Genomic DNA, 23,038 nt, shown 5'->3' with positions numbered 1-23,038 from the left:
CAGTTGTCATGAGAAGCAGATGGAGACTGTCTGAGGCAATGTTTCTCACAGAGCACTGTCAGTGCATGCAGTTACAACTTAGGTAAAGAAAGGACCGAGGGTTAAAAACTGCATGCCCTGGATTTGAGCTAGCTTACTGGCCTGGTACCATAAAGCCAGTTAATGTGCAGCTACTAAGTCCAACATACAAATTATAGCTCTAATTTGAGTGCTACCTCTATTCTAGGAAAAAACCTGCAAAATTATTGCTGATGAAGGTGCCCCAAATGCTGTATCTCTTTTGTGGTTGTGCAACCACTACATCATAATGTATGGTCAGTGAAAGCCATATTGATAGAGGATTTTTTAATAAAACCATTTGGTTTATTAGCAGTATACACTATTACTGAGGGCTTTTTCTCCCAGTGCATAAACATTTTCACATTGTTTAATATAATAATTTTAAAACTAATTTTTACACTACTTCAGAAAGTAGTGAAATGCAGCTATTCACATTTTGTTTACTAATCACTTCCTGAGTCATACCACATCATTTTCATGCTCACAGAGGAAGGCAAGGGACTTTGTGAACTTCTGTGGAAACCTGATTTCTAAAACAACCTCTTAATCACAGGTTTAGGACTCAGTGAGCCACACACAAGCACATACAGCTCAAGGCCCTAATTTTACAAATAGTTTTTCTTTCCTGAACCCAAGATATGGTACAGTTCCTTTTCAGATGTTTGCAGGATCATAGCTCACCAATGTACTTGTCTTTTCCCACCAGTTATTTTGAAACACTTAAAAAATGAAATGCTGAGACCTAAGTCTTTCAACACACTTATTTACATATATGCAATATTCATTCAGGCACCAGAAGACATTACAGTAGGCACTAGATTCCCATGGAAATGGTCATTGTACATTGATGAGGGCTGTTAGATTCAGGATATAAACAGTTCTTTAGACATCTGCATAGCTTCCTTTGCACAGAAATCAATGGAAAACTTAGCCAGTTTGTAAAGCAGTCTGCAGCAAGGAAAGGCTTTATTTAAAGGGGTCTTATAAACACATTTGACATTGAAGTCCAACTCCATACTCATGGTGTAAAAATGTCAACTGCAAGTTCTTGAGACAAAATTGCAAAGGCATTGGTTTTAAGTTATATTTATGTAATTTTATAAGACGTGTGGAAGTTAATGCCATTTCCATTTTCTCTGTTCAGAGCAGTGTACAAAGATGCTGATTTGTATCTCCTGGATTCTCCTTTTGGGCATTTGGATATTTTTACGGAAAAAGAGATATTTGAAAGGTATTGTATGTTTTGAAAGATTGCATTTAAGAATCCCACTAAGCAGCATAAAGTAAAACCAAGAACAAAAATTTAATAACTACAAAGATACTGATGTAATCAAAATTACACCTTTTGGGGATTGTTTTTAGATATTCTTGTGAGTGAGTGTTTTGTGTTAGCATACTGTGCTGAGAACAAGGCTGGCCAGGTGTGAACATTACTGCTCACTCTTCCATCTCAACATACTGAGCTTACTACAGTCCCTCACTCCCTCTATAAAGCATGGCTTTATATCTGGTGTGTCTGTGTACCAGAAAGGCTTTAATTTTAAAACACCCTCTTTTTAAGTACAAATTTGTACAAAAAAGCTGTATTTTATCTCTCTTTTTTTTGTTTTTTCCTAATCACTGAAAGACTGGTCACCTGAAAGTGCCCACTGGCCAAGGGATTTGCAGCAGGTCAGCCAAAGACAGACTTTTGGCTTGTCCTGGTTGGGTAGCTCAAAACAGTAACGACACATGGTGGCAGCCATGAACTTTTCAGATATCATAAGATTAAAGCTTTGAAATTGAGATGGTATCTCAAAGTTTGGTAGCAAAAGATCTAAGTAACCCTAGGATGAAAAGGAATATTTAGTTTTTATGTTGAACTGTGGTATTGAGATTGACCCGAATGTGATTAAAATGTCTGTCTTTTTTTTGGTTCCTGTGATAAAGGACTCACCCTTTACACATTTCAGTCTTAACACCATCTTTATAGTTTGAGGGAGTACCCAAGACTGCTCATAGTGGGAACGGGGGCAGATAAAATCAAATAAATTCAGAGTGAAAGGGATAAATAAATATTTAATCATGAAGAAAAAAGTATCATGTTAAACATTTTCATCTTTTATAGCTGTGTGTGCAAGTTGATGGCGAATAAAACTAGGATCTTGGTTACTTCAAAACTGGAACATTTAAAGATTGCTGACAAAATATTAATTTTACACGAGGGGAGCTGCTATTTTTATGGAACGTTTTCTGAACTCCAAGGTCAACGGCCAGAATTCAGCTCAGAGCTGATGGGATTTGATTCTTTTGACCAGTTCAGTGCAGAGAGAAGAAATTCAATTCTAACTGAGACTCTCCGGCGATTTTCCATTGAAGGAGAAGGCACGGGATCACGAAATGAAATAAAGAAGCAATCTTTTAAACAAACATCAGATTTTAATGACAAAAGGAAGAACTCCATCATTATTAACCCCCTTAATGCAAGTAGGAAGTTTTCAGTAGTGCAGAAGAATGGGATCCAAGTCAACGGGATAGACGATGACCCACCAGAAAGGAGACTCTCGCTGGTACCTGACTTGGAACAGGGAGATGTAGGAATGCTCCGGAGTAGCATGCTAAACACTGACCATATGCTGCAAGGTCGGAGGAGGCAATCTGTGTTAAACTTGATGACAGGCACCTCTGTGAACTATGGACCTAACTTTTCCAAAAAGGGAAGTACAACGTTTCGGAAAATGTCTATGGTGCCTCAGACAAACCTGGCTTCTGAGATAGACATCTACGCCAGGCGCTTGTCACGAGACAGTGTCTTGGACATAACTGATGAAATCAGTGAAGAGGATTTGAAGGTTTGTGTTATTTACATTCATCTTGGGTTTTGATATGGTGATAGCTTAGTTCAATATACTTCCCATATGTTGTTCTGCCCAGAGGAGTTGTGGAGTCTCCTTCTCCAGAGACTTTCAAAACCCACCTGGATGCATTCCTGTGCAGACTACCCTATAGGTGATCCTTTTTTTAGCAAGGGTGTTGGGCTCAATGATCTCTGGAGGTCCCTTCCAACCTCTAACATTCTGTAATTTTGTGATTCTGTGATTCTATTTGACTACATCATTCCTAATGCAGTATTTATCTGTGGCATATTTTTTTTGAGTATATGTGATATATTTTTTAAAAAAAACTCAAATATCATCTGGAAATAATTGCAATCCTCAATTTTTTGCCTGATTTTTTGTGGTTTTGAACAGTATCTGTAGAGAAGTTCAAAACAAAATTTAAATCTTCTGCCCTTTGATCTATCTCTAAGATTACTTATGCTAAAATGAAATTTGAAACCATAATATGTAAAATATTTTTTAAAGCATTTATGTAAAACTGACATTTGACCTTAAGGTTCATGGAAAAAAATAAAATGCACTTGAAGTACCAGCACAGTTTTTAAATTTGATCAAATATGACAAATTTTTCAGACTGTTTAACACTTACATTGTGTTACAGATCATGAGAAGAGGAGTTAAGCTGAATGTTATTTTATTTTTATGGATGTGCTGGAAGTTATGCAACTAAGGTTGAGTTTTATACCAAAAACTGGTCCAAAATTCCTTTTTTTTATTAACTATTAAATGGTCATAATGAGCTACTTTCATTTTCAAAACAGATAGCTGACTTTCACAGGATTGGAAAATTCTCTGAAGTAATTTTCTAGATGGAAAAATATCTACAAGAAATAAAACTTGTAATTTGATGAAGTACAGCTCAGGTTTTCACAGCAGGGAAAAAAAACTACAACCAAAACCAACCCTCAGAATATTTGCAAATTTAATCTAACAGCACAATAATAACCTCAATTCAAAGAAAATAGCTATTGATTAACCATTTCTGGATTTCTGATAGAGTTGGACAAATCTTGGTTGCTTCTTTCAGTGTTATCTGAAAGTTTCAAATATCTCTAAACTGTGTTGTTATGTCAAATATGACTGAACTAGTCAGTACCTTCATCTCCAGACAGTATCAGCCATGCAGCAATTCAATTATTTGGAGTGAGTTAGCAGAAAGAATGACAGCATTCATATGTCCAAAATTCTCATATATAGATGTTATTATAATTCTTACTATGGTCTTATCAATTCTTTGACAGGAATGCTTCACTGATGATGCTGAAAGCATGGGGACTGTTACCACATGGAATACCTATTTCAGATATGTTACCATCCACAAAAACTTGATTTTTGTTCTAATTTTGTGTGTGACTGTGTTCTTAGTTGAGGTAAGAACACTCTGTGCTCTACATCACGTAACTAAAAATGATGCTTGTTCAACCTGTTGTTTGTGATAAAAGGATAAAGGGATAAAAACATAAAGACTTTAGCTCTTGTACGTATTGCAGTTGCTGTTAAGTGATGTGGCAGTGACCTTTCTACAGTTCAAGTGATGAAATACCTGTGCTAACAGTTTGCACCCTTCTAACCTTAGAAAATGAAAGGAGGCTAATGATGATCATTCCGGTGCTGAATTGATAAAGTAGTGGCAAACTGAAAGTGAAGTTTTGACAGCCTTGAGAGCTGGGTGGGACTATTGTGGAAATTCTGGAGATGTTATTTTAGATTTAGAATGGATTGTTTTGTTGTAGCTTCCAAGGCAAGTCCAAATAGATCGCCAGAAACAGGGCATCAGTTGTATGTTCTTCCAATATTTGGGTGTGTATGTGTGTGTGTGTAGCTTGCTTAGGTGGCTCAAAATTGTCCATAGATGTAATATCCAGGGAGTAGGGTTGCTGAACTGGAAGAAGAGCAGTTATATAGAAAGACTTTGTGAAGTTTTCTGTCACAATATTGCTTACCCTCATCTTCACATCTGAAAAACAACTCTGTTGTTAGGAGTTGAGCTGAGAAAGGCATTCTGTTGGGACATGTAAAAATATTTTTGTAAAAGGAGGCTGATCCTTACAAATGCTTAAATTCAGGGCATCACAGTCAGTCTTGAGTTATTTACTGTAAGATCGGCAAAAGTTACTGGTTTCCAAGGAGAAGACTTTGATTACATGCTGAACTGTTACTGCAATACATTCCTGTACCAGTGCTGTAATGGTTTTAAACCTTATTGAAAAGTTCATAGGCAGAAATAGAACAGCTGGAAATGTAGTGGTCTAGATGAAGATCTCCAGTGTCTCAGCAGGCAGACAACAAAATGTCTTGCAAAGGAATCATCTCACAATAAAAAGGGTTTAATCAGGTTATGTAGAGAATTATGTAAGGCTAGCAAGAGAGCTCTTTCAGACAAATAGATGTATCAAATGTTGATATCAACAACAGCAATACAAAAATAGTGACGTTAAGGGTTTGACATTCATATTTGAAGAGCTGCCTTTGAAGATGTGGAGAGATTTATTCTTTTAGGGCCATCAAGAAATACTCTTTAAAACTTGAAATATGTTAAAGCATGGAGTGAACATTCTTTGTCATTAAGAATGCATAGCAAGCCTTTGTTATGGTAAAAACCAATAAAAGAGTATTTAGGCACTTGAGAGCCTGATTGTAATACAAGTCTAAATGTAGCTTTCCAGGTGGGATGTACTAAATGGTTTCTGGGACAGAGAAGTAGGTATGATGTCAAGAAATTTTTCCTTCCATCAGTTTATAATGCTCTCACTGAAGACAATGACAAACTCAGTGAAAGAAGGTAAGTAAGAAAAAATGCATAATGTGACAAGACAAAAAAAAGTGACTCTGTTTTCTTTGGTCTCAGGTAGCTGCTTCTCTTGCTGGGTTATGGTTTCTTAAAAAGTGAGTAGCAGTTATCATTTATTGAGAAACTCGGGACTCCTATGTTTGTGGTTTTGTTTGTGCTTTGCTGTGTTGGGTTTTTTTAATTTATTTTTTATATATAAACAATAAATAAACTCCACCAGAATTCTATATGGATAAGCACTATCTTATATTTTTAAAAATGGTACATTGATGGGTGGCCTAAATACTTCATATAGGTGGTATCTTAAGCTGGTACTTTAAGTGCTAACAATCAAATGGTTTGTGCCTTGTTATTGAGCATATAACTCATGCAAGACTTTTCCTGGGTCAGCTTACTCCAGAGATGCATGGACTTGATTATCCTGAGTACACTGTGTTTCACCACTGTCTTTCAGAGGTGCTAGGTGAGACATTTGCTTAGGAGCATTTTAAGGAGCAGTTTCTCGTTTCCCCTGCTCATGTATAAAAAATTCCCAGAAGCTACAAGGTCAGGCTGGTGAAGGTTAAAATATACTGAGCAGAGGGATGGCTTTTCCTGGGTTAAAGCCTTTGATCCTCCTTTTTGTCCTGCAGACTTAAGTCTGCATGTTTTAGTATAGAAGGCATATGGTGACTTAGGTCTGGTCTGGAAGAGGAGGGATTTATGTTAATATCTCCTTACAATAGGTCACTAAGGTCTTTGGTTTGTGTAGAACATCTAAAGCATTTTACTTCCATAGTATTTCACTTTCTTCAACATTTACACTATTTTTCCTGGTTAAAAGTAGTGGATGAATTTTCCTTGATCAGGCTAGTCTTGTCAGTGATTAAACAGGAAGTAGATTTGCAAGAGAATACCAAAGCAGTACATTTTCACAGTTGTTTGGAGAAAACTGTTGGAGGGGTGGTAGTTATACATAAATGGCTTAATTTCCATCTTGGTAAAAACCCTTCATTGCACAATTGCAACTAATGTCAAAAAAGGTACTGAAGATACTGATAGGAGTCATTTCATACACTCAGGACAATATTTAAAATTATATATATACAGGTATATAAACAGTTTTAAAACAAAGAAAATTGTAGTACTAGTTGTTCAGTACAATAAAAGAGAGAAACCTCACAATTTCCAGTAATGTGTTTTTCAATTTCCATCACACAGGACAGCTTTGAAAGCAAATGCAACACAATCAGACAACAGTACCTCTGACAAACCTCCTGTGATTATCACTGACACTAGCACCTACTACATCATCTATATCTACGTGGGAGTGGCAGATACGCTGCTTGCCATGGGAATATTCAGAGGTCTGCCCCTTGTGCATACACTTATAACAGTGTCCAAAACTCTTCATCAAAAGATGGTTCACGCGGTTCTTCATGCACCTATGTCAGCGTTCAACTCTTGGAAAGCAGGTAACTTAGATGTGAACTGATTGAGTCATGTATGGGTTTAATTTCAATTAAACAGTTTTCATTCTGCTAAAGAATATTGTTGCTTTTCATTTACATTTTCAGTCAAGCTCAATGTTAAGAATTTCCCACATAAAGTAATTTGTGAATCTTTTAATGAACCTTGATTGCACTTTAAATGTGACATATTTCAGTTGTCAGTTCTGATTCTGAAATATCACCTTGTGAATTGGAGAAGATTAGATGTTAACTGTTTGATAAAACTAGAATAACTTCTAATGAATAGACTGACTAAAACTGCAACTGAAAAGATGCATTCAACTATGTGGTGAGTGACAAGGAATCAGGTGTGGATGATAAGTAGTGCTTTATTTAACAAGTAATCCTACTAAAATGACATTAAACATCAACTAGCGTGAATAATGGTATGTGTATTCAGATTTGGCTCTGGAGTTGATACAGAGTTCAACTGTTGCAGCTAATTCCATCTCCCAGTGTACACAAAATTCCTATCCCATAGCTTTCTTACTGGTGTGCACTAGGTTACTGGAAACAATGGAAAATGACAATATAACTAGAGTTTATCCTTTATTTTCCTATTACATTCTTAATTCTGTTGTTACCTGGTGATTAACACAGTAATCCTACTCAACAGCTAAAAAAATGATGTACAAACTTATGGCAATGCTGGTGTGCAAATTACCTGTTTATAAGCACAGCCTATTGCATAAGGGGTGCAGACCTTAAGCTTTGTACCTCTGTTTCTGTCCTGTCTACTTACGTTTCTTGGTTTTCCAATATTCCAAGAGCTGAAACAGAAGCCAAATTCATCAACGGGGAAAGAAGCTGTAGCTGGACTAAGCTGTAATGAAATTGCTTGTACTAGAAAAAATCTTGTACTGATCTTTCATATTTTTTTATTCATAAAATTTGTACTTTTTGCTCAAGCAATAAATGTAGGATCTTTGGGTGTTAATATAGTTGCCTTTTTTCTCCTTTTCTTCTTCTTAATCCATAGGTGGTATGCTTAACAGATTCTCAAAAGATACAGCAGTACTGGATGACTTGCTTCCACTTACAGTATTTGACTTCGTTCAGGTTTGTAGAATAAAAGATGTAAATTTTGCTGTCTTACAGCACTGTAAAGTTTCAACCATACATCATGCAAAAGAAACCATAATAACAAGAAGGAATAACAATTAGAATGAATCCCCCTTCCTTTTTTTCAACATGTGTATCTATTTACATTGCTGCTTGTAAGTCAACTTCCTAGCACTTGCCTATATATGTACCTACATTGTTTGTAGAAACCACTTTCAATAGTCAGGCTCAGAAACATACTTGCCCTGCAGGCTCCCCACAGTACAAGTATCCCTACTGCTGCTCACATTCAACTTCAAGCATGTAACAGGCATTCCTTAGTTTCTTTCAGTTATTTTAGCTCTTTTTTTTTCCCCAAGCTATCTTTGATTGTGTTCAGTTATTTTTGTGACTTTACCTCCTTAGATGCTTCTGTTGCCAGTTAGCCAGCATCACCCTTAATTTACTTCTCTTGTTGAATGTAGTCTTTGTTTTTCTGTTCTTTTATCTTCTATAGAAAATCTTCCAGGTCTGCCTTAATGCACAGTTTGTCCCATGATGATGTGCCTTCAGCTCTCAATTGGGCAGTTTTGTCTTTTTTTTTTTTTTAATATATATTTCCCCAGCACAAGTTTGACTGTCTAATTTTGTCTTTTATCCTTCATGTCTTCCTGGCTTTCTGTGAGTCTCTAGGATCTAAGCTGAGTCCATCAGGCACTGGATGGGTTTGTGATGGAGGAGAGCTTTAGATAACTCTAAGTCATGGACGAATTCTGTATTCCTGAGTCACAGAATTGAAAGCTGCTTTTTTTTTTTTTTTTATGGAAAGCCTTATTATCAGCACATGTCCTGGTAAACATCATGCACTGCAAAATCTTGAGTTGTGAACAACCTTTCTTTTCCTTGACACTGAAGAGAACATTGAAGAAATACAGAGAGGGAATTTCAGCATTTCTCAAGAAGGATGCCTTTGTTTGCTACTCATCTTGCTTATTCTGAGTGCTATGGCTATCTCAGTACCCCTCATTAATGTCTGACCACCAATGCTGCAACATCATCTTTTCCTCATCTACAAGATGAATATTTAAGAAATAAAAGCAAAATTTCCCCAGCTCTCCTGTTTTTCCCTACCTTTATTTAGAAGATATGCAGGCATGACATGATTAAGTCCAACACTCTGCTGCACAGACTGACTGTTCTGTCTGTGAGTTTGCTCTGCTTTGCAATCCCTACCACCAGGACTGTCTGTCAAAATCAAATCCTTCCCCTGTGTCTTTGCTATTAATTGATAATTTTGGCTCATGACTTTAGAGGGAGTAATGCAATTCCATGTGAAGCGGTTCAAGGACACTACAGCTCTACTTCATGTCCTGCTGATGCCACAAAGATTTGCTGAATGAGTAAACATGGACATTGAGACCTTCTCTGAATCCTTCATGTACCACCAGATATTTATACTGAAGTGATAAGGTCTTCCTAAGCCTTCTCTTAAGGGTATACAATCTCAGCTCTATCAGCCTGTCCTTGTATGTGAGGTGATCCAGTCCATTTATCATTTTCAAGTCCTTTCACTGGGCTCACTCCACTATGTCTGTATCTCTCTTGTATGGAAATGCCCTGGCACTGTCTCACGGGTGCTGAAGAGAGGGGAAGGATCACTTCCCTTCTGTGAAAATGAGCTGGTATATGACTCTGGCTGACTCCTTGTTTAGACACACTGCTTTCTTCTCTGTTGCAGCTGTGGATTTAATGAAATAGTTTTTCTTAGGACTTTTATAGGCATTATACATATTAGAGAGCAGGGCTTTTGTTTCAGGATTAAGGATAAAAGAGGTCAGAGCTACTCTCCAGTCACTGTGAGATAACTAGTTTCCCACAAATTAAATGGTATCAACCTTTACATCAATGACAAGAGATAACATCTGTATTGTATCCTCTGACAGCTGTCTGACCTGCTTCCATATGTCTTGGGTTTGAATTGAAGCCAGCTAAGGAGTGCAGTAGTGTTACCACTTAGTTACACATCTTGGTCTTCTACCAGTGCTTACAGTGGCAGCAGCATTTCTTAGAGACCCTTCATGTGAGATGCTGTTACCATATATTGCTTGTCTTGAAGGTTTAATGTAGACACACTCAAAAAGTCATAGTGAATTCATTGAACATTTATGTCTGTGGTCATGACTGATTTCCCTAAATTATATACCCCCACTGGTTGACCACATTGACTGCTGCAGTCATCACTACCTCGAACCCATGCTAAAATGCTGTCTCCACCACCAGCTGCATTTTCCAAACAGATGACACAGAAGAAACACTGGAATGTGTCTCCCCACCTGGGGCCTCTGCAGCACATCAATATGGCTCTTAGCTGGGTTTCATGAGCCTTCTACTGCCATTCTCCAACCATATGCCAAAGTTTGGGTTATACACCGATTTTTACTACTGCCCTTTTAAAGAAGGTGTCATCTTTTGTTTGATTTTACAGTTACTTTATGTCTGGGGTTATTGAAATAACACAAATTTTCATATTCAACTTTTTAGTGAAATAACTGTTGGACCAGCAGTGAGGACATTATGGTAGCTTTTGCAAAATCTGAACAAACATTAGAAATAGGAATTTAAACAGTTGCTGTGTGATTTTTATCTCAAGTAATGTGAGAGCTGTATAACTCACCTCAATATCAAGTGAACAGCTCATTCACTTCCTAACAATTAGAGGTACACAATGCTCAAAATTCTGCATTTTGAATTATTGAGTAAAGACAAATGCATTCTTGCATTGTTACAGACCAGTCCTATACATGTGTCACCATTCTTCTTAGAGAAATTAGGAAAAATAAAGAAATCTTTAACTAGTTCAGCTGTTACAATATTTTTTTTTCCATAAACTTTGATAGTGCTACTGCACTGCTCAGATTTCTGATGAAAAAAGGGAAGGAAATCTGGAAGACATGTACCTGTTCGTGAGAGACCTCTTACTTGAAGTACTGGGAATTTAAATTCTTGGATTTATGTGAATATAGTAGCAAAGGCACCAATTGCAGCTTTTTTCCTGATGTGAAATTAGTTTTGCTTTCCATCTCTTTCCTTGCTGACTGGTAATTTTCAGTGATGTTTCAATGTGACGTTCATAATTTTGTCCAAATTGTCCATTTGCAGTTCTTTTAGGCTGGTAAATTTGCTGTTTCATGTAGTTGTTTAGTGTGAAAGGTAACACCCTGATACAAAGCAGAGTTTTGCTATTCCTTGTAGACTGATATACTTGATTTTCATCAGATTTAGGTAAGAGACAAAATCAGTTTAAGTTCTTAAGATACTTCTAGAGTAAAGATCAAGGCCTGATTTAGCTAAATCTGGAGATACTAAAGAAGAGATCTTATGAGAATGGTAGTAGTCTCTTGTGGGTTAAATACATTACCTCTTAAATGATTTTCTTCCTTTTGAGTCATCTGTCACCTTAAACCATCTTCTGCTTCTGAAAACTGCTAACATTTCATACCACAACTCCTCTTATGACCTATTTCCTGTCTTCTGATCAGGTCAAGTAGTGGTGCTAGTTTCATATGTGAGTTACAGTCCCTTGACCAAGCAATGATATGTGACTTTCCACGTTTTCTGAAACCTCAGAAAAACTGCTTGGCCTGAGTCTGTTACTCAGATCCTGATAGTCTGGTATGCCTAGTGCAGACAAGACCTGGATAGCACCAGAAGGTTTGGGAGGTTGATGCAGATACTGCAAATATTTTTCTTACATTGTGTGACTTCATAATTTAGAAGCCTGCAATTCTGGTTGTACTGCAGAAGACACTTCTTCCTTCTGTTAGAAAAGATGGCAGCTTATTCTGACAGGTTATGCATCTGATCTCAGTTAGTCATGATCTTTTCATGGAGGTTTGTTCTCAGCTGCAAATTCTACTTAGATTAGCACTTTATATTTGTTGACACAATAAGTAGTTGCCATGGGAAGAAGATTCGTCAGTGATCTCTAGTCTACCAAATGACAAGTTTACTGTATCAATAGTATTTTTCTTTCATTCTACAGTTAATACTGATTGTGATTGGCGCTATAACAGTAGTCTCAATATTACAACCCTACATCTTCCTGGCATCAGTGCCTGTGATAGCAGCCTTTATTGTGTTAAGGGCATACTTCCTCCACACTTCTCAGCAGCTGAAACAACTGGAATCTGAAGGTAGGAGCAGCAAAATTGGTAGATTTCTAAATCCACAACAAATCAGTTGAGAAGTGATTCACCTTTTCGCTTCTTCTTTGCCTTTTCTCTTGCAAGATGCTGGTGTCTCTGGGAGCAGAGCACGTATCTCCTTAAAGCCAGTGCTGTTACTGATGCAGCCAATACTGAGTGCTCTGCTGCCAAAGACCAATGGAAAAGATCTTTTTAAAGGTGGGCTTTATCACCACTGCAGCTGAAAACAAATAAAGTCCTGACATACAGTTTTCTTGAGAGTAAACATGACTTGAAAAATTGTGGTCAGATTGATACATGCCCTACAAGTTTGTTTCTGTATGAGAAAAATGTAGAACAGATATGTCCTGATTACAAAGATCTTTTATTTCTGATAAAGTCATTTGACTAAATTTCCTTCTTCTCCCCACTTGAAGAGACTACAATGTTCCAAATAAAATGGAAAGCCTTATTCTGAAGTGTGGGTTTGCACATCAGACACTACAGTCTGGCTTTGCAACAAACTGGCAAATTCTAAGCAAAGCAGTCCTGAGTCTTAGACACTGATGATCATCTTCCCTTTTGCTTAAGTGTGATTCTGAAGTGCCTCAGGTCTAAATCTAAATTTCCTTGATGTTCACAGGGATCCAGCATTGGCTTACCATTTATAACGTTATGCAAGATCTGCTTTAAATTACCATGACAGTACAGTTGAATACAAAGCATTACAGTGTTCTGTGCTAAAAAAAGTTCATTTGATGAAGTTGTCAGAATTGCAAGAATTCATTTTGGCTGGGGCAGAGCCATCCTTCTTTTATGGCATCTTACAGTAGGCCAGGAGCTTCCCCAAGCTGTATGCTAACTATGAAGAATTAATGTGATCCCTTCTTGGCAATACACTGAATGGAATGTCAACCCATTCGTGCAAGAGGCTGTTGTATATCTTATGCTAGGATTACACCCATCAGGTACTCCAACAACATGTAAATTAATCACTGGCGTTAGTGAGAGCATAGGGCTGTGTATTTGCAGTATATCAAAGGTATTTGCTTATGAGTGTTTATGATGTTTCTAATTTAAACACTTTACAGCTCGGAGTCCAATATTTACTCATCTTGTTACAAGCTTAAAAGGGCTGTGGACACTGAGAGCTTTCGGGAGGCAGCCATATTTTGAGACCTTATTTCACAAAGCCCTGAACCTACACACGGCAAACTGGTTTCTCTACCTGTCAACGCTGCGCTGGTTCCAGATGAGGATAGAAATGATTTTTGTTCTCTTTTTCGTTGCTGTGGCATTCATCTCTATCATAACTACAGGTATAGTAACTTTACAACCAGTACTGAAATGGAAGACTTCTGTTTCTGCCTAACAGCTCAGCTCTAGAAACTTCTGAGGGAAAAGAACAGTTGCAAAATCCAGCATACACTTTAGTCACTGATTTAAGCATGTCATAATAGCAAACAGGATTAAATTAAAATAGAAATTAAACTATTATTATTTGCAGTCTGATGTTGTAGAGAAGTCATTAAAGGGATTAATCTGGAGACAGTTTCTGAAGATCTTTCCTCTTTAGTTGCTGTACAAGTAATCTCATGTGTTTTAAACCACACTCATGTAACCACGTCAATGTACTGAAATGCTTGCCTGTTGATTATCATCTGTGTAGCTTTTTTAGTAAATAGAAGATAATGTTCCTTTCATTTGCAAATGGCTAAGACATGCATAGTTTGAATGATCTTTTAAAGCCACAGCAGCAGCAGAAACAGTCATCCATTTCTCTAATTCCCAACACACTGACCTTCTTTCCAGTGTGAAGTTTTGCAAATTCCATTCAAAATCCCGTTAAAATGGCTCACCACTCCCAGTAAAGCCACTACACAAATGGGAATCACTCTATACCTTGCTACTTTACTTGTATTAGAAATGCTGCTTGTGGCTGATGATTAAGATCTCAGTCCTGTATACACTTAACAAATCCATGTTTTCTCCATGAAATAAGAGAGGATGTGAATACATATGTTAAAGCATACATGTTAATTTTCTGATTTCGACTGGATTTTTATTTGAATATAAATTGAATGTGTTTTACTCTCTGCAGGTGATGGACCAGGTAGAGTTGGCATTATTCTTACTTTAGCTATGAACATCATGGGAACGTTGCAGTGGGCAGTAAACTCAAGCATAGATGTGGATAGTTTGGTAAGCATAAAATACACTGTGCCATGCATTCTTTTGAGAAATTGCCTTATTTTGTTGGTTATGGGTGTTCAGTGAGATATTTTCACAGTTGGATTTCAGGCAGATGTGTCAAAAAAGTACCTCTCATACTTTTCCTATCAAGCTACCAGCTTTGGCACAATACAAACTGAATTTTTCTGTGATCAAAAAAATTTTCCAGGAATAGAATAGGCAACAGCAAATGGTTGCATTTGAGGATTCATATTGCAGATGCAGCAGTGATGGGAAAACTTCAAAAAGCCTTTGAGTTGATTTGTTACAATTATATACCTTACCAAGTTATATAATACATCTTATTTGCTATACTTAAGTGCTGTGCACAGCAGATAATGATGGATGTTTCTGAGCTCCTTTCCTGCAAAATCAATAGTGTTTTAAAAATTTGTCCTAGACTTCCCTATGGTTCTTTTCCTGGTTTTGTGTAAAATACTCTCTGACATAAGGCTTTAGAGTTGCATGTGTTTACCCCTTTAATTTGCGTCATTAGTCTGTTAGTTGGGATTGGCTTCAAAACAAAATATTTCACAAGGTTAACTCATCATCACTTATTTGTTGGGATATGAGAATCAGACAGGAAACTAAAAAAAAAACAATATATTTGTTCTTGCAGTATTCATTGTACCTTAGCTTAAATGTAGGAGAAGTTTTAGATGTTATTTCTAAATGCAATAGTTACTGCTCTCTTTACGCTTTGGGCATTCTAGGTTTTATTTTTGATAGAATTCTTTCAAAGAAATGTAGTAGTCTTATAAAAAATAATAAAAAAGAAGAATTCTGAGAAAAAAAAACAATATCCGACATCCAGTCATACCCTCTCTGAACCCTAAATCAGCTTCTCAAGCCAACCATTTCAGTACTGGAAAACAAACAGCTTTTACAGCAGATCTTGGACACCATTAAATCCTGATTAGCTGAAATGAGTTATCATTAAAAAAAAATAATAATGGGGGTGGATGGTGACAGTGAAGGAAGATTTGGCAGTTGAACATAATTTTTTTTTTAATTAAGTGATTCAACTACCCTCATCCTGAAGGAAATCCTTAAGAGCCCCCAAACTGGGAATTAACCACTTACACTCTTTAATCTCTTGTTTACACGTGTGACTGGTGATAGTCCAGAAAGCTGACTACCATTCAGGGACACACTTTTTCCCTATCCACTAATTGTTTTATGCTGACTCTTTGATTGTTAGAACAGCCTGTTTTGAACAGCAGGCACTTTGCAAAAGGGCTATTTGCCATAACTGCAAGGCACACTGAATGGCAGTTGTGTGACTGATAATGAAGTAAAATGTACCATTGGTGAGGCACGGCAGTGACAGCAATGTTCGGTCAGCTCTTGTTGGTAAACATCTTAGGCCTGCAAGGCATAATGTGATCACTTTCAGTATAACAATCTGTGCAAGAATCATGTGCATGCATTATACAACCTAACAGAAACTGAAGGTGTTTCACAAGAGCAACTGAAAGTCTCACTGTGAGATTCAGAGGGTGCTAGACACACTAGTGTTTTAATAAAGAACTTCGTGTACTTTAAAATACAGTGATGTTAAAATGACATCTATTACTAGCAATAAGGAAGCAACTCCTTTTCCCCTGAAAAGAAAGTCTTAAGTTGCTTCAAACACTTGTGAATACTGTTCTCTGTATTAAGTCAAACTACCGTACTGGAGCACTGGTTATATTATATTGATGATAGCCCTCTAAGGTGCATCAGTTTATAGGTGGATCCTCTAGTCTTCTTTCAACAATGGAGAGATGCCACCCCCATCTCATGGATTTTTAGGTATCCCAGATGATAAACTAGTCTATATTGTTGGCAGGATGGTTTTCCTGACATTCAAAAGCCGCTCCTGTACACAAGCACCTAGAAATAGCTTCATGGCTTCAACATAATAAATCTGCCTCACTGGGTGATTCACTGAATTCTCTACATTTAATACTTTCCTCTTTAAAGTATTTGACAATTATTTGGGTGCAGATGTCCTGCAAAGGCTTACATGTGTGCCTGACTTAGTAGTCTATTTGGTTATACTGTTTTTGTCTCAAGGACTACTTTGAAGCTCCTCACAAGACCAAATTGACTAGAATTGCATCTCCACAAGTCTCCAGTTACAGATATGCATGCACCACTCTTACTTTTCCTTGACCAGCTGTAATACCTGTGCTTCCAAGCATACACACAAGCATACCTGAGTGTATAGTGCATTTGTAGGTACCAGTCTTTGATTGTCAGACAAGGTGGAATTTTCTGCAAGTGGTTAAAACTCATGTCCAAAGGCATAGCTGCTGTAATTAGCACATAACATTAAGCTCATACTGAGTTGTTTTACAAGATACACAAAGCATGGAACATCAGTGAAATTAATGCAAGCAACAGGACAGTAAGTCAGGAGAGAAGGAAAGCAGAAATCACATGAAGAAGATAAAAATGTACCAGAAAAAAATACTAGTCAAACATGGTTAGGTGGCAAACATGACTTTATTCCACACAATCTCCTTCTTCACCTTTCTGTGACACTGACATATTGAAGATATATGAGTTTCTAGATTGGACTTTTTTTTTTTTTTTTTAATACACAGATATTCTCTTTCAAGCAATTTCTGTGTAACTGGTTTGGCTTTAACTGAAAAATCCTCATTGTCTTTTAATACCCCGTAATGATTTTGGCATTTTGTTCTCTACAGCCCTGATACTTTATCTGCCCTACCTTTAAAAAAAAAAAAAAAAAAAAATTAAAAATTAAGTGGTCACTCTGACAGCTCTCCATTGTTTCATTTGAAGTTACCATTTAGACTAGATTTATCTTTTTCCTTTGATCATTTCTGCTAATAACCCTTTACCTAAGTTTTAGTCTATTCCTTACACCTCCAGGCAGTTGTGCAGTATTTTTAATATTTTTCCTTCATAACAAAATAGAAAATAAGTTTTCCACTGAGCACTGCTTTCACAGATAAGCATTGGTTAGTTCCTGTGGACTGTTTTAATACTTTATAACCTCCTCCTTCACTGATGTGTATCCTGCGGTAGCAGTACTATAACTGGGAAGGACAATTCTTTTTATCGAGGAAGGAGAAAATGCCATGCTTCTCTTGTTGCCAAGATTACTTATGTAAGGAGATATAAAAAGAATCCCCCACAGAGATATTAAAACCACATTTGCTAAACCTCCCAGTGCCCCACCCAGTATATTAGTGATGCTGGAAGGAGAATTATAGTACATGGTAGAGAAGAAGACCAAAGTAAAAATCAGGACTGTGAAAAATAATGGTGCTTTTACAGATGATTTTTATGATTTTATATCTATTTTAACCTTTTAAACTGTGTTTGTTGCATTTGAGAACACTATTAATTTCCAAAGTATAAGCAGGCTAAATATTTCACTGTAAAATCTGCAACAGAATGATGGTTTTCTCAGTCAGGTGTTGGTCACCTGGAAGAGAACAGAATTGAGAAAAATCTTTTAGAACATTTCTTTTTCTTCTTGTAAAGCAGTGCGAGAAAGAATAAAAAAATCAGTACAACTTTGACATGGACTAAATACTCCATTTTTACAGTTTGGAAGAGGAGTACATGTCCTGTAAGTGCACCCAAACTGTAACAGCAGAAGACATCAAATCTCTGTACAACAGTATGGTCTGCCTGCATTGACCCAGTTTTTGCAGTGATTTTTTCACACTATGTGGAAAAAGGGACTGGCCACTTGGGAGGAATACAGGAATGTTGCCAGCGTATGTAGGGATGCTACAAGAAGATCTAAGGCCCTCTTTGAATTAAATCTGGCAAAGGATGTGAAAAATAACAAGAAGGGCTTCTTCAAGCATATTAGCAGGAAAAGGAACTCCAGGCAAAATGTGGGACCAGTGCAGAAGGAGGTGGGTGTCCTGGTGACACAGGATACAGAGAAGGTGGAGTTCCTGAATGCCGCCTTTGTTTCAGTCTTTACTGCTAAGGCCAGCCCTCAGTCCCTGAAGGAAAGAGAAAAAGGTTGGAGGAAGGAAGACTCTTCCTTGGTCAAGGAGGACTGGGTTAAAGATCACCTAGGCAAGCTGTACACCCAAAAATCCATTGGCCCCAATAGGATTTACCCATGAGTACTGAGAGAACTGGATATGGTTATTGCTAAGCCACTCTCCATTATTTCTCAAAGGTCATGGGGAACAGGGGAGATGCCTGAGGACTGGAGGAAAGGCAGTGTTACTCTATTCTTCAAAAAGGGCAAGAAGGAGGACCCAGGAAACTACAGGCCAGTCAGCCTCACCTCCATCCCTGAAAAGGTGATAGAACAACTCATTTTGGAGGTCATCTGCTAAGCATGTGGAAGAAAAGAAGATTATCAGGATTAGTCAACATGGATTCATGAAGCAGAAATCATGCTTGGCCAATATGATAGCCTTCTATGGTGGTGTGACCAGCTGGATAGGTGAGGGGAGAGCAGTGGATGTTGTCTACCTCGACTTCAGTAACGCTTTTGGCACTGTCTTACATAACATCCTCTTAGGTAAGCTTAGGAAGTGTGGGTTAGATGAGTGGACAGGGAAGTGAATTGAGAACTGGCTGAATGACAGAGCACAGGGGATTGTGATCAATTGTGCAGGGTCTAGTTGGAGGCCTGTAGCTAGTGGTGTTCCCCAGGGGTCAGTAGCGGATCTGGTCTCATTCAATATCTTCATCAACACCCAGCTGAAGAGACAGGTTGTATTCTCAGCAAGTTTGCTAACGATACCAAACCGGGAGGAGTGGCTGTGCTGCCATTCAGCCAGACCTGGACAGGCTGGAGAGTTGGGCAGAGAGTAACCTAATGAGGATCAACAAGGGCAGTTGTAGAGTTCTACACATAGGAAGGAACAACCCCATGCACCAGTACAGGTTAGGTGCTGACATGCTGCAAAGCAGCTCTGAGAAGGACCCTTGGAGTGCCGGTAGATGACAAGTTCGCCATGAGCCAGCAATGTGCCCTTGTGGTCAAGAAGGCCAAAGATATTCTGGGATGCATCATGAAGAATGTGGCCAGCAGGTCAAGGGAGGTTCTTCCACTCTACTCCACCTTGGTGAGGCCTCACCTGGAGTATTGTGTCCATTTATGGACTCCCCAGTTCAAGAAGGACAGGAAACTACTGGAAAGAGGCCAACAGAGAGCCATGAGGATGATTAGAGGACTGGAGCATCTCTCTTACAAGGGAAGGCTGAGAGACTGAAGGCTGTTTAGCCTGAAGAAGACTGAGAGGGGATCTTATCAATGCTTATAAGTACCTAAAGGGTGGAGGTCATGAGGGTGGGGCTGGACTCTTTTCAGTGATGGCCAGCAACAGGACAAGGGACAATGAGTACAAACTAGAACACAGGAGGACAAGAACATTTAAGAACACACATTTTTTTTTTTTTTTTTTTTTGCTTTGAGGATGATGGATCACTGGAACAGGCTGCCTAGAGCTATGGAGTCTCCTTCTCTGGAGACTTTCAAAACCCAGCTGGACATGTTTCTGTGCAATCTGATCTGGACATACCTGCATTAGTAGGAGGGTTGGACTAGATGATCTCCAGAGGACCCTTCCAATCTCTACCGTTCTATGATTCTAATGTACAGGGCTTTTTTAACATGAGCCATTGGAACAACCTCATACAGTTGTACACTGCATTTTCCAGTGCAGAAAGTAAATTAAAAAATTTGCAATGTTATTAAAATCTCAGTAAAATACAATGAGGCAAGGCTAAAAAGAGTGTATTATGCTCTAGGTATTTTTAGCTGGAAGTAGTAAATATACTCCTTTATTCTAAAGCATTAGTTAAAGGATGTGACTATAGCAGGTGCATTGCTGATGGGAACAATGGATAAGAAACATGCTGTCACCTACACTATACCTGTCATTATGAATGACAGAAGAGTTCTATCTGGGAAAGGAAGAATGGATATCTTTTCAAAATGTTACTGACAATTATGCTGCATTCTGCCCAGATCTAAATCACAATTCAAATTGCAGAATCAGGAAAGCATTCTTTTCAACGGATTTAATGTATTGAGCTGTCTAAGATATCTGCATATGTGATGTGCCTGATAAATGTGTCAGGGAACCTGGGACATAAAGATGACATTTTCTGTTGTAATGGAAAGCTCACCGTCCATCTGGCTTCAGCAGATTTTAGCTAGCGTGTAATGGTAGCATCTCTTGGGCAATTACAGGCAATCCCTGCCTGTACAAACATTCACAGCTCTTGATGAAGTCAGGAAAGTCCTTCATTTTAGAAGTGGTGATGTTTCTATAAAGACAAAACTTGTGAAAAACAATTTATCATCATACACTGATTAAAACAAATGCATGGTGTTCATTGTGGGATTTACTATAGTCAGGAAGAAAATGGTCAGTCTGATCCAAGGTCTTCCTCACCATAATGAGATGACATTCATAACATGATGATGCCTTTCCACCTTGCACAGTGGTTGAGATGGAAATTGTAATTGATAGGCTTGGATGCAAGCATGCTTTTCAAAATACCTGTCACGATGGTGTTTCAAGATGCTGAGATGTATGCTAGGATTTCTCACATTTGTTTCCACATAGAAAATCCACCTAACACTATTTCAGCTGGGGTCAAAAAGCAGGAAGGAATGGTGATACATCAGGCAAAATCGCTTTGCAGAAGGAATGCAGAAACAGTTAAACAAGATCAAAGATGTACAAAGAGTTTTCCATAATGTTAGTACAGAGAGCTATATTACTGGGCATACAGATTAGAGAACAAATGCTAATAATATTCCTGGATGCAGTAGTTATGCAGGTATCTATCTATTTATTAGTTTATTTTTCTAAATAATTTCTGACATAAGAATCGACACTATCTTATGGTTTACTCTTCTTGTTTAGAAGGACAACTTTTGTTAAACTGCGGAATCTAGTTAATTAAGTTAGGTGGACTAAAGCACTTAGGAACCTGGATGTAAAGTCATGTCTTATTCAAGTGAGAAGCTGAAATTCATTTTTCTGAGTAGAAGAGAAAAATAACAGGAATTTTTAAAGCCCCCAGGACTATCAGTATGAACAGCATTCCCTGAATGTATATTGGAAATGACAGCCTTTACAGAACGGATTGGTTAACCAAAGCAAGCTATGTGTTGGAGGTCAAACAGCAGCTAGAAAAGAGAGACTTGACAAATTGGATTTAGACTTGCAAATGGCCCAAATTCTCAATAAACATTTGATCTCAATTTTCAGTAAAAGGGCAGTGGAGGAATAAAATGGCATCCTGGGGGATAGAAATTGGAGCAGAAAGTAGAAATGGGATTTGCAGTATCCGAGATGGAAATTGTATGCAAAAAACAGACTAGCTGTGAGCATGTAACTGAAGTGCCCGAGTTAGAATCCTGGTTGCCCTAAATTTCCTGTACCCATGGAGGGACACATGCAACACTCCTCATGAGTGAGTCCATCTAAATCTGGAGTCTCAACTCAGTGTGATTGGGTTCTGCAGTTGGGCATACCAGTTAAACATGAAACTAGGATGGAAAAAATGCATCCCCATGCATGCAGACCAGGTGGGACAAGACATCTCATCCAAGGGCTCAGGAAGAACTGGCTGAGAAACTGGAGATCTAGTAATAGCCACTTCAAAGATTGCAGTGGTAGTGGCACTTGATAGAATAACAGCTGACACTTTTGGTTAAGAAAGAGAAATGGCAAGTCATGGATACCACCATCAGCTACTTAGCTTGATGGCAGCAGCTATTTTAAAGAAGTTATTAAAGATGCAGTACTTAGAGTGAATTCACTCAGGTTTGCTGATGTTAGGGTGACATCAGACTAACCTGATAACTGTGATACATAATTTATTTTCCATCAAAAGTAATGTAGTAGATCTCATTTGTTTTCAGAAAAGCACCAGCTGTAGCTCTGTTTCAGAAACTAAGAAATTAAGGAGATTAGGATTATTACAAGAACTGTAAACTAGTTAATGAGTTGGATAGAAAGGAAATGGCATTAAGAAGTATTAAGCTGTAGGGAGGCTATTCAACAAAGATTAGATTTGTGACAGAGCTCATTTAAATCTTTTTAAAATACTCTCAATGAAGAAAAAAATTGTATTGAAGAAATCTGCCAAAGGCACAAAGCTGAAAGGCAATGTTAGCATGAAGGATGCTGGGAGTGGAAAGGTATTAGGTGACTTCCAATGGCAGACAAAAAACAGATTTCAGTAACCAAAGTGAAAAGGCTTGAATTTAGGGACTGCTAAAAATAACCTCTGTTGTAAGTCAGGATCTCCTTGGTTAGAAATGGCTAAGACAGAGGAAAGCTGGCCTGACCACTGCTCAGTCAGAGGGTGACTACAAGACATGACTGTGAAGAAAAAAGCATATGA

At 37.9% G+C, this 23,038-nt stretch overlaps 1 protein-coding gene across 1 annotated transcript in view; it reads left to right on the top strand.

The window, feature by feature from the left end:
- The window catches only part of CFTR (CF transmembrane conductance regulator), an 80,907-nt gene that overhangs the window by 42,363 nt on the left and 15,506 nt on the right, over positions 1–23,038 (top strand). Inside the window, exons 13-21 of the mRNA XM_054399706.1 lie at positions 1,205–1,291; positions 2,168–2,891; positions 4,181–4,309; positions 5,788–5,825; positions 6,931–7,184; positions 8,200–8,279; positions 12,304–12,454; positions 13,537–13,764; positions 14,547–14,647. Of these exons, the coding sequence (XP_054255681.1) occupies positions 1,205–1,291; positions 2,168–2,891; positions 4,181–4,309; positions 5,788–5,825; positions 6,931–7,184; positions 8,200–8,279; positions 12,304–12,454; positions 13,537–13,764; positions 14,547–14,647 (1,792 nt within the window). The remainder of the gene's footprint in view (positions 1–1,204; positions 1,292–2,167; positions 2,892–4,180; positions 4,310–5,787; positions 5,826–6,930; positions 7,185–8,199; positions 8,280–12,303; positions 12,455–13,536; positions 13,765–14,546; positions 14,648–23,038) is intronic.

This window comes from Indicator indicator, chromosome 3 (assembly GCF_027791375.1).
Source record: "Indicator indicator isolate 239-I01 chromosome 3, UM_Iind_1.1, whole genome shotgun sequence".
Lineage (NCBI taxonomy): Eukaryota > Metazoa > Chordata > Aves > Piciformes > Indicatoridae > Indicator > Indicator indicator.
The sequence above is the reverse complement of the archived record's forward strand: the minus strand, read 5'-3'. Positions and strand labels throughout refer to the sequence as shown.